At 40.3% G+C, this 13,765-nt stretch overlaps 1 protein-coding gene across 7 annotated transcripts in view; it reads left to right on the top strand.

Annotated features, from left to right (window-relative positions):
- Positions 1-13,765, top strand: part of ACIN1 (apoptotic chromatin condensation inducer 1) — an 85,258-nt gene that overhangs the window by 34,231 nt on the left and 37,262 nt on the right. For 5 of the 7 annotated variants that reach the window (XR_008845315.1, XR_008845314.1, XM_056527028.1 and 2 more), the window contains exons 4-8: positions 439-555; positions 1,058-1,146; positions 5,792-11,083; positions 12,400-12,621; positions 12,860-12,972. Coding sequence is in view for 5 of the 7 variants with exons in the window: in XM_056527028.1 (XP_056383003.1) it covers positions 439-555; positions 1,058-1,146; positions 5,792-11,083; positions 12,400-12,621; positions 12,860-12,972 (5,833 nt within the window). In the remaining 2 variants the exon portion in view is untranslated. The remainder of the gene's footprint in view (positions 1-438; positions 556-1,057; positions 1,147-5,791; positions 11,084-12,399; positions 12,622-12,859; positions 12,973-13,765) is intronic. The other 2 variants (XM_056527021.1, XM_056527037.1) reach the window with 2 other exon arrangements.

Genomic DNA, 13,765 nt, shown 5'->3' with positions numbered 1-13,765 from the left:
AATGTAAAGTATAGGACAGTGGTCTACAACCTGCGGACCTCCAGATGTTGCAAAACTACAACACCCAGCATGCCAGGACAGCCAACGGCTGGAGGTCCGCAGGTATGTCGGGGCCATAGTAGGTCAGGGGGGGGGGGGGGGTCACTGTATTTGGCACCAATACCACGCACTCACTCTGCTATAAAATGTCCTCCATCATTGTTCCGAGTCATTTACTCTCCACTAAATATGCAGAATCTTCAGACAGGTTTTTACTATGCCTCTTTTAGGTATGAGATTTTAGAATATGTTCATGGATATGAATAGATAATCTCAATGAGGGAGGAAAAGAACCATCACAGATCCTGAAATAAAAATGCCTAAGCATTGCTGTCAGTTTCTATAAGGACTGCACAATTTCTTCTGGATTATGTGCAAAAATTTCTCTTTGCTTTACAGAACCTTTTGCAGAGTCAGAGGATGAAAATGTGAACCCTGACATAGTGCCAGAACCTCCTGATATTATCTGTTCTGTTCTGAAATTTCCAGAAGTAGAATTGGGAAAACATACTCCTAGTATGTATAAATAACTGCAGTCAACATACTAACCGTATCTCCATGTAGCACCCCAAAATGATGCCTTTAGTCTTGGTGTCTGTCTCGGAGTAAAGTGGCAATCACTATATTCTTTTACCTTTTTATAAATGCTGACATCATTACTTCAGCAGAATTAAGCTTATGCAACCAATCTGCTTTAAAATCTAATATTCTAGATATGATAAGACTACATAAATAGATTAAGCTATGCATCCTTTAACACACTTCAGGCATATGCTTTCAGATTAAAGCCTTCTTGTTTTTAATATTGTTTCATATGTTTCTATCAATCAGATTAACATTTCACTAACCTTTAGACAAAAGGCCAAGTAGTTTATTATGAAATGTTTCTTAGTGATCCTTGTTGTATAGACAATATAATTGGCGCACCATGCTTGCATGCCATAGAACATATGATCTTTGCATAATGTAATGAAATTACTTTGAGCTTGGACACTGAAAGGTTAATACTTTGTTACAGAAAAGGGTCATCCTGTTATGGAAGACCCAGAAGAATCTGAAGAAGAGTTTCCCAAGAAGCGGGGGAGGAGATCATCTCGAGTTAAACAGGTATGTGTTCCTCCATTCTTTGACTGCTTACATCAATGCTTAACCCTTTTTCCACACCACAGCATAAATGTTCCTCATACTTGGCTAAATATACAGTTATGGACCAGGGATGGTGGTACCAACATAAAATATTCATATGTTGCAATTAAAAAAATTTTAAGACTATCTTTAATATATGTCAAATAGAAGGAAAAATATTGTGTTTTTACCTTATATTTGACCTTATATAATAGCCTAACTAGATGTTTCCATCTTAGTCCCTGCAGCAGGCACTGACTGAGTCAGGAAATGAAAGCTGACCCTCACTTACTAAGAGTGTTGTGTAGGTTTCCTTGTGGGTTTTAATTCCCTACAATTTATTTTCCACGGTATTTACTAAGGTTTCTCTACATTTTGCACTTTTCCCTACACTTTGCTTTTTTTTTTTACACATTTTACTCAGCTGAAATCCACCACATTTTATGTGGAAACCTTAGTAAATATTTTGGGGTTTTGTGAAAATGTCGGGAACACTCCCCTTTTCGGAGAACACTGCCCCTTTTCCAAGCAGCCACGCCCCTTTTTGGGGGTTTTCTTAGCAAAATGGAGAGTTAGTCTGGGTTTTTTCAATTCTGGCGCAGACAGAATTTCTGATGCAATGCGACAGAATCTGGCGCACAACTTGACAAAACTTGTTGGGTTTGCAATAGTAAATGAGGGCCTATGTGCTCAGGGACACCCCCCTGTTAGGGAGAGGAATACAGGGGAAGTAAGCAGACCTGAGCAGATATCTGTCCAGAACTAGACTGAAAACAGATTTTAAAAAATGACATGAAAGATGCTAATTGTATTGTAACATCAATGGGTTTTTCTTTTTGGTGACTTTGACCTGTCTTAGTTCATGTTGTCATCCTTTTTGGATGCTTTAACTTATCCAAGTGATTCTGAGTTAGTTTTTTCGTGACACTTTGTTAGTTAAGTTTTTGTTGGTACAGTCAGCAGCGTTTTGTAAAAGACTGCTAAATTCCATGAGAAATTGTCATGTCCATAAATTGGTTATTAATTCACATTTACAGTAGGTCTACTTTATGTAGTCATTATTTTGTAAATGCCCTTTAACATTTTTTTTTTTTTTTTTTTTTTTTTAGAACTTTAGATGACTAAAAATATTTTTCAGCAACTTTCTTCATTTTCAAGAACACTTCCAGATCTAAATTTTTAGGGACCAATTCAATTCAGCTAGAAGCCCCTGTGAATCACCCCATTAGAGATGAGCGAACTTACAGTAAATTCGATTCGTCACAAACTTCTCGGCTCGGCAGTTGATGACTTTTCCTGCATAAATTAGTTCAGCTTTCAGGTGCTCCGGTGGGCTGGAAAAGGTGGATACAGTCCTAGGAGACTCTTTCCTAGGACTGTATCCACCTTTTCCAGCCCACCGGAGCACCTGAAGGCTGAACTAATTTACGCAGGAAAAGTCATCAACTGCCGAGCCGAGAAGTTCGTGACGAATCGAATTTACTGTAAGTTCGCTCATCTCTACACCCCATTTTATTAATTGCATCCTTCACATATTCATAATGACATTTTAGGAAATGTATTAACCTTTAGTTGTTTCACAGAAATTGAAGCAAAGTAGAGGCAGAATTTTTAAATATTATACATTTTTTGTTTTGGAAAAACTTTCATTTTAATCAATTTTTTTTCTTTTGTAATGCAGACTGATGTTGCTAGAGAAATTCTTCTCTATATTAACTCCCCTAAGGGTATGTTCACACTGCGGAATACCAGCGGAATTCCGTGTGCGGAATTCCGCGAGTAAAATTCCGCACAGTGAACGTTAGCATCTGTGTGAACGTTAGTATCTGCGAGACCCGTTAACACTGCGGAATTTCAGCGGCGGACAATTCCGCCGCTGAAATTGTTCCGCGCAAAGAAAGAACATGTTCATTCTTTGCGCGGAAGTCCGCAAGCACTGCATAGCCATCATTGGGACAGCGCATTGCCGCGCGATCCTACCGCCGGCTGCCAGGCTGAGTTCAGCTACAGTTCCGCAATGTGAACATACCCTCATTCTATTTTTAGATTGTCCCATATGTGGCCAATGTGCTGTACTTGACTCACAGGGCACAGGCATAATGGAGTACTTAGTGGATTTTGTGCCTTCTTTTTATTTAGGAAATTTTGTAGGCATCCTATTAAGTTGCAGAGGCCTTTGGGATGGCAAAACATTTTTGCAACACAAGTTGATGTCTTCATTGGTACCAATCTGGGGTACATGTGTGATGTAAATAACATGTTGACTTTATTATTTTATTCTGCAGGTTGGTCTGATTATGACAATACCTAATTTATATATTATATTTATAGTTTGACATATATTCCATATTTTGCATATAATAAGACATACAAAGATATATATTTTACCCAAAAAGTGCACACCAGTTGTACCTTCAATCCTCATGCAGGCTCTGATCATCTATCTGGGTAGCTGTGATTATACAGATATCTTTGTGAAGTCCATTCACTTTCCTGAGCCCTGCAAACCAGAATAAAGTGATTTTCATTTACCGTATCTTATTTTAGAGAAGTAGGTTTAACAAATTTTAACAGTGTTCACAATGCGGTATAATTGACATGTCAATTTTATGCTAAAAGTCAGTATGATTATAATAATACCCAATGTGTTTTCTACATTTACATTATAATTATTTTTTGCTTTTGGCAAATTCTGGGCTTTGTAAAAAAAAAAAAAAAAAATTAAGTTTTATAGCCTGGGTTGTTAGACACACAGTTCAGGGAGGTACTACACGTTCTGTACTATTCTTTACTTGTGCCAGGTATAGCTGCCCCTTTGGAAACCAAGTAAAGGCGGCCCCATTTTACTTTTTTAGGACATTGTGTGTACTGTACTGGACCCTGAAGAAGCTCCTGTCCTCTACATACAGTGATTTACAGCTCCCAGCAGATCTTTCTTACTTTTATATGTAAGGATTATCTATACAGTTACCCCCCGACCTACGATGGCCCCGACATATGATAAAATCGACATACGATTGCCTCTCAGAGGCCATCACATGTCGATGTCAGCATCGACATACGATGCTTTTATATGTCGGGGCCATCGCATTAACTGCTATCCGACAGCGCAAAATGCTTAAGCTGCTGTCGGATAGCAGTGTAATGTGCCCCAGCAGGTTCACTTACCTATTCCCGCTGCTCCGGGTCCACTTCGCGATCCTCCGGTGTCTTGCGCATCTTCTCCAGGGTCCGGGCCTTGCTTTCCGGCGTCGTTATTACGTCACTACGCACGCCGCACCGGCGCAGCAGCGTAATAACGTCACCAGAAAGCGAGGCCCGGACCCTGCAGAAGATGCGCAAGACACCGGAGGATCGCGAAGAAGACACGGGAGCAGCGCGACAGCATCAGGAGCCCCTGGAACAGCAGTGTGAGCGGTGATGACCTGGTCTGGAGCGACGGGGACAGGTGAGTATTACTTCCTATACTTTACATTGCACGGATCCCTCAACATACGATGGATTCGACAAACGATGGGTCGTTTGGAACGAATTACCATCGTATGTTGAGGGACCACTGTATTAGTTATCTACTTATTTTTCTTTAATCCTCACTCCTATTTTTGGATGACATTTTGGGGGCTTCAGAACCAATTACCAGGTTTCCATAGAGTTATGGTCTCAACATACAATGGTTTCAACATAAAATGGTCGTCCCGGAACCTATTACAATTTTGTAACTTGAAGAACCCCTGTATGTTTCTGATTTATGTATGTGTGTATATATTGTTGTATCTTTTTTTATTGTGAGGGTTTTTTATATTTTTTTTATTTTACATATTTTTTTTTTTTTTACTGTGACTGGCATAGCTAAGCAGACTCTTCCTCCGACACCAGCACAGCTGCTATGCTGGTATCCTTATTGGATGTAACTGTAGGTCCATATGCAAGAACACACTGGACATACAGTTACATTTATATCGGAACAGGTTGAAATAACAGTTTTACAGTAGAAATCAATTTTTTTATTATACAAAAGGGAATTCTAAAAGTTGTTTAATAATTTGTGTTTCCCAAAATGTTCCTATTAAAACACATCACACTTTTTACAAAATGAGTCCTCATACGGCTACATTTGTAGAAAAATGACTGTTAAGGCTCTTGGAATGCAGTGAAATAAAACTTTCATATATTTTTTTTTCTAGTAAAATGTCCTATTGTGCAAAAATAGTAAAATCTAAAGAAACTATACATATTTTGGTATTTCTGTAATTGTACCAACCCTTAGATTAAAGGGGTACTCAACTGGCCAGTGTTTCGGCTGCCACTCCCTCTCCCATAGACTTGCATTGAGCGGGTGTGGCCTGATGTCATGAGGGCCTAAATGTTCTGAACGCAGCCGGAACACTGGCCAGTGGAGTACCCCTTTAAAGGGAATATGCTATTTATGCATACATCTAGGACACAAAAAATGGTCAAATAGCATTTGTTGTTCCCAAAAGAGTTAACAGTAAAACAATAAGTTATATGTTAGAAAAAATTGTGCCAAAAATATTACTTTTCCTGCATGACTACAATAAAAAATACTTAGCCCTGCTGGCCTTAACTAGTGTTTCAGGCTTAGTTTTTTTTTTTTTTTATGTTGCAGACCAAAGTTCCTAAACAAAGTGTAGTTACACCACCAGTGCAAGAGCAAGAACCACGCAGATCATCAACACGTGCATGTAAATCTGCTGTAAAAGAAGTTGAAGAGGTAGGTGAAGAAGAGGAGGAAGAAATGGAAGAAGAAAAGGAGCTAGCAGTTGAGAAGGATGAGGAAGAAACTCCCAAAAGAAGAAGATCCTCAAGAACAACTATTCAACACAAAAAGTCACCAAAATTGAAACGGTCCCCTTCTCCACCTCAGTTGTCAGAAACTCTTTCTAAACCAGCAACCCTTGAAGGAGAGGAGACTGTGGAGGAACGTGTTCCTCCAATGCTGTCTCTTGAAGGTATGCACCAGCAGATTTCTGAGAAGCAAGTTTTACCAGTGTCTGAGAAAACAAGCTCTTCAAGGCTGCTCATCAAAGAGAGCCCGAAGAGTCAAAGATCACCACAGAAATGGAGACGCCAGGCAAGAGAACGTATTGAGACTGGTGCAGATGCAGCATTACATCAGGCACCAGTATCAACAAGTGTTATTCAACAGACTGCACCCAATGAACAGGAAGATGAAAACGTGGAGACTGTAAAACAAGAATCACAGGTGTACAAAGACACTAAAAATGCCTCAACAGGAGCTTCTACCACAAAGGATGCAAAAGTCAAATCATCTCTGGTATTAATGAAGCCTCCCGTTCGTTCAAAATTGGAAGGGACAGCATCTGTGTGTACACAAAGTTTGCAAATAGTGGAGAAGTTATCTTCAAGGGGTGTTCAGGCCATGTCCATATTGGAAAAACAAGACCTTCAGCCTTGTTCTGATGCAAAAGAAAGCCAGTCTTTGTCCAGCTCTCCTGAGTTTGTAAGATCAAGTGCTAAGTCAAGATCTTTGCATGACAAATCAGATGTGAGTTCATTGTTGGTTAGTGGTCCAAATGAATCTGAAAAATCACCAGCTTGTTCCCCTAGCTTACCTAAGACAAGGAGGTTAAGGATAAGAAGATCAAGTGCACATCAGGACCAAGCGGAAAATGTAAAATCTATACAAAAAGTGGATGTTCCGGAGAAAGCAAAAGCACCAGTGATATTCAATGAGCCAGTGGATAGTGAACAAAAAAGTGTTCTAAAAGTATCTGAAGTAAGACCAGAGGAGAAAACTAAAAGAAAGCTCTCTAAGGCCGGCAAAATGCAGAAAACTAAATTGGAGGTAAAATCAGAAGATATTGCTGATGAACCTCAATTAGGGGATCCTTTATTGTCAGTTTTAGAAACAGACACTAAAGAAACCATCAGCACAAAGATTGTCCCTGATAATTCTTTGACAGAGAGTGAAAATAATTTTGGCCCATCCCCAATGGAAAAGTCCTCCCTAGATACTACAGTTCAGCATACTGAGGAAACATCTTTGATAAAGACCTCAGAAAGGACTGCACAAAACAAGAGACCATCCATTACTGAAGAAACGTTGGAAATGACAGACAATAGCACAGAAGTACAAGACTCTGCAAATGTGGCATCAGCAGAAGCCATTGTTCCCAAAACAGTCCCAGACATACAACAGTCCACCTATACAGCAGAGGAGACCTCAATGAAGCCATATACAGAAACACAAATCGTTCATGAATCTGAGTCTAAAAAAGTACCAGAAGATTGCCCTATGATTGTAGATGATATCACAGAAGATACTGCAGTGCCTCCAGTGCCCATCTCACCAGATAAACAAGAAGCTGTAAATATAGATGAAACTGTACATGTTACTGTAAATATAGAAGATCCCCCTAATATTTTACCAACTAAGAATTTGGAACTGGTAGCCAATCTGGAAAATGCTGGACTAGTAGCTGAAGCAATTCCAACCTCTTCAAGCATTTCAGCATTGTCCTCATGTTCTACAGAAAATTCCACTACTGCATCTAAGGTACATCAACAAGCTGATAATGTCTCTGTGCATCAAAGTCCAGAAACACCAGTCACAAATACGATAATCCATATTTCAGAAACATCAGAACAGGACAGTGCTATGGACATAGATGCCCCTGAAGATATTATGGTTGAGAAGGATTCAACAAATAATTCAGAAAGAGAACCTCTTGCCAGCTTCTTGGCACCTGATGGGCAACATAATACTGTGGTTGCACCTGTAACAGTACCTGCAGCTGAAACAAAAGACATCATTGCACAGATTACTAAAGAAGCTATTTCTTCAAAAGAATGTGAAGAAAATAGTATGGATCTAGAGGAAGTTGGGTCCCAACCTTTAGAGAGTACTTTAAATGCTCAGCAGTCTGATGTGACAATGGCAGAGGAGGATGTTCCAGTTATTGCACAGAAGGAGCACGAGTTGGCTGAAGAGCATGTTCCAGTTATTGCACATGAAGACAATGAATTGGCAGGGAAGAGTGCACCAATTATTGAGAAGGAAGACCATGAATTGGTAGAGAAGAGTGCACCAGTTATTGAGAAGGAAGACCATGAATTGGTAGAGAAGAGTGCACCAATTATTGAAAAGGAAGACCATGAATTGGTAGAGAAGAGTGTACCAGTTATTGCACAGGAAGACAATGAATTGGCAGAGAAGAATGTATCAAATATTGCAAAGGAAGACCATACATTTGCAAAGAGTGCACCAGTTATTGTACAGGAAGAACACAAATTGGCAGAAAAGAGTGCACCAGTTATTGTACAGGAAGAACACAAATTGGCAGAAAAGAGTGCACCAGTTATTGTACAGGAAGAACACAAATTGGCAAAAAGTGCACCAGTTATTGTACAAGAACATAAATTGGCAGAAAAGAGTGCACCAGTTATTGTACAGGAAGAACATGAATTGGCAGAAAAGAGTGCACCAGTTATTGTACAGGAAGAACATGAATTGGCAGAAAAGAGTGCACCAGTTATTGTACAGGAAGAACACAAATTGGCAGAAAAGAGTGCACCAGTTATTGTACAGGAAGAACATGAATTGGCAGAAAAGAGTGCACCAGTTATTGTACCGGAAGAACACAAATTGGCAGAAAAGAGTGCACCAGTTATTGTACAGGAAGAACACAAATTGGCAGAAAAGAGTGCACCAGTTATTGTACAGGAAGAACACAAATTGGCAGAAAAGAGTGCACCAGTTATTGTACAGGAAGAACACAAATTGGCAGAAAAGAGTGCACCAGTTATTGTACAGGAAGAACACAAATTGGCAGAAAAGAGTGCACCAGTTATTGTACAGGAAGAACATGAATTGGCAGAAAAGAGTGCACCAGTTATTGTACAGGAAGAACATAAATTGGCAGAAAAGAGTGCACCAATTATTGCACATAAAAAGCGTGAAATAGAAGAAAAGAGTGCACCAGTTATTGCACATAAAAAGCGTGAAATAGAAGAAAAGAGTGCACCAGTTATTGTACAGGAAGAACATAAATTGGCAGAAAAGAGTGCACCAGTTATTGCACATAAAAAGCGTGAAATAGAAGAAAAGAGTGCACCAGTTATTGCACATAAAAAGCGTGAAATAGAAGAAAAGAGTGCACCTGTTATTGTACAGGAAGAACATAAATTGGCAGAAAAGAGTGCACCAATTATTGCACATAAAAAGCGTGAAATAGAAGAAAAGAGTGCACCAGTTATTGTACAGGAAGAACATAAATTGGCAGAAAAGAATGCACCAGTTATTGTACAGGGAGAACACAAATTGGCAGAAAAGAGTGCACCAGTTATTGTACAGGGAGAACACAAATTGGCAGAAAAGAGTGCACCAGTTATTGTACAGGGAGAACACAAATTGGCAGAAAAGAGTGCACCAGTTAATGTACAGGAAGAACACAAATTGGCAGCAAAGAGTGCACCAGTTATTGTACAAGAAGAACATAAATTGGCAGAAAAGAGTGCACCAGTTATTGCACATAAAAAACGTGAAATAGAAGAAAAGAGTGCACCTGTTATTGCACATAAAAAGCGTGAAATAGAAGAAAAGAGTGCACCTGTTATTGCACATAAAAAGCGTGAAATAGAAGAAAAGAGTGCACCTGTTATTGTACAGGAAGAACATAAATTGGCAGAAAAGAGTGCACCAGTTATTGTACAAGAAGAACATAAATTGGCAGAAAAGAGTGCACCAGTTATTGTACAAGAAGAACATAAATTGGCAGAAAAGAGTGCACCAGTTATTGCACATAAAAAGCGTGAAATAGAAATGAGTGCACCAATTATTGCACATAAAAAGCGAGAAGTAGAAGAAAAGAGTGCACCAATTATTGTACAAGAACATAAATTGGCAGAAAAGAGTGCACCAGTTATTGTACAAGAACATAAATTGGCAGAAAAGAGTGCACTAGTTATTGCACATAAAAAGCGTGAAATAGAAGAAAAGAGTGCACCAATTATTGCACATAAAAAGCGAGAAGTAGAAGAAAAGAGTGCACCAATTATTGCACATAAAAAGCGAGAAGTAGAAGAAAAGAGTGCACCAATTATTGCACATAAAAAGCGAGAAGTAGAAGAAAAGAGTGCACCTGTTGTTATTGTACAGAAGGTGCATGAATTGGCACCAGTTATTGGACAGGAAAAGGGTGAAATGGAGACGGAATTAATTTCTGCAGTTCATGAAAAAGCTTCAGCAACAGAACACTCAGAACAAATTCTTTCTGTAGAACCAGTTGAACATAATGTGGAAGAACCTGAAATAACTATGTTACCATCACCAGCACAATATCAGGTAGATAACGAATCTGTTATGCAATCTACAAAAGAAGATGACCGTGAAAGTTTACAAAGGAAAGAGGGTGAGGTTCAGACTGTGTCAACGCCACCATCACAGCTAAGGCAGACAGAATGCATTATGGATGTAGGTTTTGCACCAGACCAGATATTATTACCTGAGGCTAATAAGTCTGACAACGATGAAGTTACTGATGTATTAGAAAAGACCAAAGCACAAAATGAAGATGAATCTGTTAAACCAGACTGTGATGCATCACTTGTCCTTCATACTACAGATGAATTGGTCCCCAAAAAAGATGTATACCATGAAATAGAAGAAGATACTTATGAAGCAGTAGAAGTTGTCAAGGATGCCCCTGTGGTAGAATTCCGTCGAAGTAGAACCTCTTCTTCATCTTCCTCCTCCTCTTCCTCGTCTTCTTCATCTTCATCATCATCATCATCATCTTCCTCCTCATCTCGGTCATCACGTTCTTCTACAGAGAGGTCATCCCGTTCCAGACGTAGTTCCTGTTCAAAGTCCTCATCACCAGAAAGGCAGGACCAGAAGTCAGAGTCCTCGAGGTCTTCATCTCCTCACAGTGACAAGGTGAGGTTGTGTTGATTTTATTTCAGGCTGGAAAATGTATCATTGAGCTTGGTAATCATGTTGTAGGACATAATAGACAATACATATACTACAATACAGGATGATCTACATCCTTGGTCATCTTGTGGGTGCTTTAAAAAGGAAGAAATTTTTCATTTTGTCTCCTTTCCCATTATCTGCCCCAGAAGTGATAAAATTATTCTGGCACCCAGTATATGGCCAGCTATCCAGCTTGGGTTCTGTTCAGATTTACTATAATATATTACTGTAGAGAAATTGGTTTGCATAAGTGATGCATTTTTTCATTAGTTATGCACATAGTAAAAAACCAACAAGCTAAATACCGGCGAGTCCTCACAAGACTCCTGTCACTGATAAATAGGAAATTCTGACTTCAGACTAGGAGATGGACATGGTTGAGATTGCTGGGGGTCACTGAACTGTTCCCCTTACTAATGACATCCTCTTCTGAAAGATGCAGTATGTAAAAACGAGGGATCGACCGATATTTTTTTAGGGCCGATACCGATAATCTGTGGCCTTTCAGGCTGATAGCCGATAACTTATACCGATATTCCGGTATAAGTTATCGGCTATCTCTAACACCCAACCACCCCCGGCCCCGAAGAAGCCGCTGCAGTGGCTTTGGCTGAATCAGAGACCACCGCCACCACCCGCTTCTCTCCCCCTGCCTTTCTGGGGGTCCTCCCAACCACCGCCGCTGCCCCCCAGCCATCCCCCCGCACCGCACGCCACCCCCACCGCTGCTGCCCAATTGCCTTCCCTCTCCCCGGTTTTATAATTACCTGTTCCTGGGGACTGCGCTACTTCTGGCTCCCGTCCTGAGCTGTCACTGTGCGCAGTGACGGTGACGTCACGTTGACGATGTCACTGCGCTGCGCAGCGCACAGCTTAACACAGGACGCAGCCAGAAGCCAGAAGTAGCGCGGGCCCCAGACCCCCGGGAACAGGTAATTATAAAACCGGGGATAGGGGAGGCAATGTGGCGGGGGGAGGCAATGGGGGCGGGGGGGGGGGGGGCGGGACATTATCTCATCATCGGCAAGGTAATGCCGATACCGATAACGTCAAAAATCGTGAATATCGGCCAATAATATCGGCCAAACCGATAATCTGTCGATCCCTAGTAAAAACCATCCCTTTAAATGAAGTCTATAAATAAGACTAGTTAAACAACTCACTACCATCTGCTTCCTGATCCCGAAGTATAACTATTCTATCTAGTATAGCAGTCTTAGTAATCCTACCGTTAAATAGGCATAAAATAAAAGCTTTTCTTTACTTGTGTTTTCAAGGATCAGTTGTTTAGTGAGCGATCTGAGACTGAATGTCCTGCAATCCTTTCCTCTGAAGTCTTGCCTTTGGAAACCTTACAGCCTCCACCAAATACCTCAACACCTCCTCTACAGACCATAGTGCGGCTGCAGAGAAATACCTTTAACCAAGGACACAGTCCTTCCAATCCGAGTCGCAGAGAACGTCGTAGGTCACATGCAGCATACGATGCAGAAGAGCAAGTGAGTTCATTGAGTTTAACCCACTGCTTACGCTTCATTATTAAATGTCATTGTAAGATTTTAGTAACTAGTTGTTGAGCTGCAGTAAATCCAGTACAGAATATTCACCTGCTATCCTGTTTCTCTTTCCTTCTTTACAACCTTTCAAATCATTCTCTCTACCCATTATTTCTACTCTTGTCCATTCTAATGCTTTACCCTTATTTCTGTGTATTCCCCTCTTTCTTTTTGCTGTCAGGAACAGATTAAAAGAATAAGATTAGAGCCACAGTCTGAGGATCAGGACCAAAAAAGTCCTGTCCCTGGGGAGCAAGAGGTGGAAGAGGAACACAGTCCAGGAGACAACAATGTGTAAGTGTCAAAAAGTGATCCGTGTGGAGTATTTGTTTCATTTTGCAGTATGATGATGACATGTATTATACATTTTTTATATGTCAAGCTGAAAACATATACAGGTAAGCCTGTGTTTAATTTCTTGTCAGAGGTTCTGTCAGGAACCTTATACGGAGATTTCATCAATATGCAGCACTTATTCTTCCTGTCAAAACAATGGACCAGAGGGGCTTGTAATAAGTGGTAAAAAAACACTGCTACATCCAATTCTTAGTTATTTGTCAGTGTATTACTGCTTCAACATGTGGACCCTGCACAGTTCTAATAAACCCCAATTAGATGATAACTATAAATACAAGACTCTGGTGGTCTACCTCTTTATCTCTGTTGAATTGTGTGGGGTCCAGGTGTTGCAGGCCTAACATTGAGGCTAAGTACACACAACATAAAATACAGCGCTCCACCTTTTCTCAGCTTGAAAGGGACAGGTCATGTTGCTAGGGCATGTGCTAAGATGCGACTGCTTCTTGTGGGCAAAAGCAAGCCTTCATGTGGTGGCCAGTGGCTGCATAAGGCTGCATGCTGTTGTAATGGCTGTTGGACATCATGAGTTGGCGTGGCTTGCCTGCAAGCAATTGTAACTTAGTGCATGGAGGTGGAGCACCAGGGAATGAGGAAAATAATGGTTTTAGAAACTTTTTTTTAAACCATGTAATATCTTCTCGCTAGAATGACTATTCCTTATGTCCCTACTGGAATGTTGATGGCACTCAACAAAATTATTACAAAAAAAATCACTCTAACACTTATG

The sequence above is a fragment of the Hyla sarda genome, chromosome 1 (genome assembly GCF_029499605.1).
Source record: "Hyla sarda isolate aHylSar1 chromosome 1, aHylSar1.hap1, whole genome shotgun sequence".
NCBI classification, from domain to species: Eukaryota; Metazoa; Chordata; class Amphibia; order Anura; family Hylidae; genus Hyla; species Hyla sarda.
This window is presented reverse-complemented; position numbering and strand designations above follow the sequence as displayed.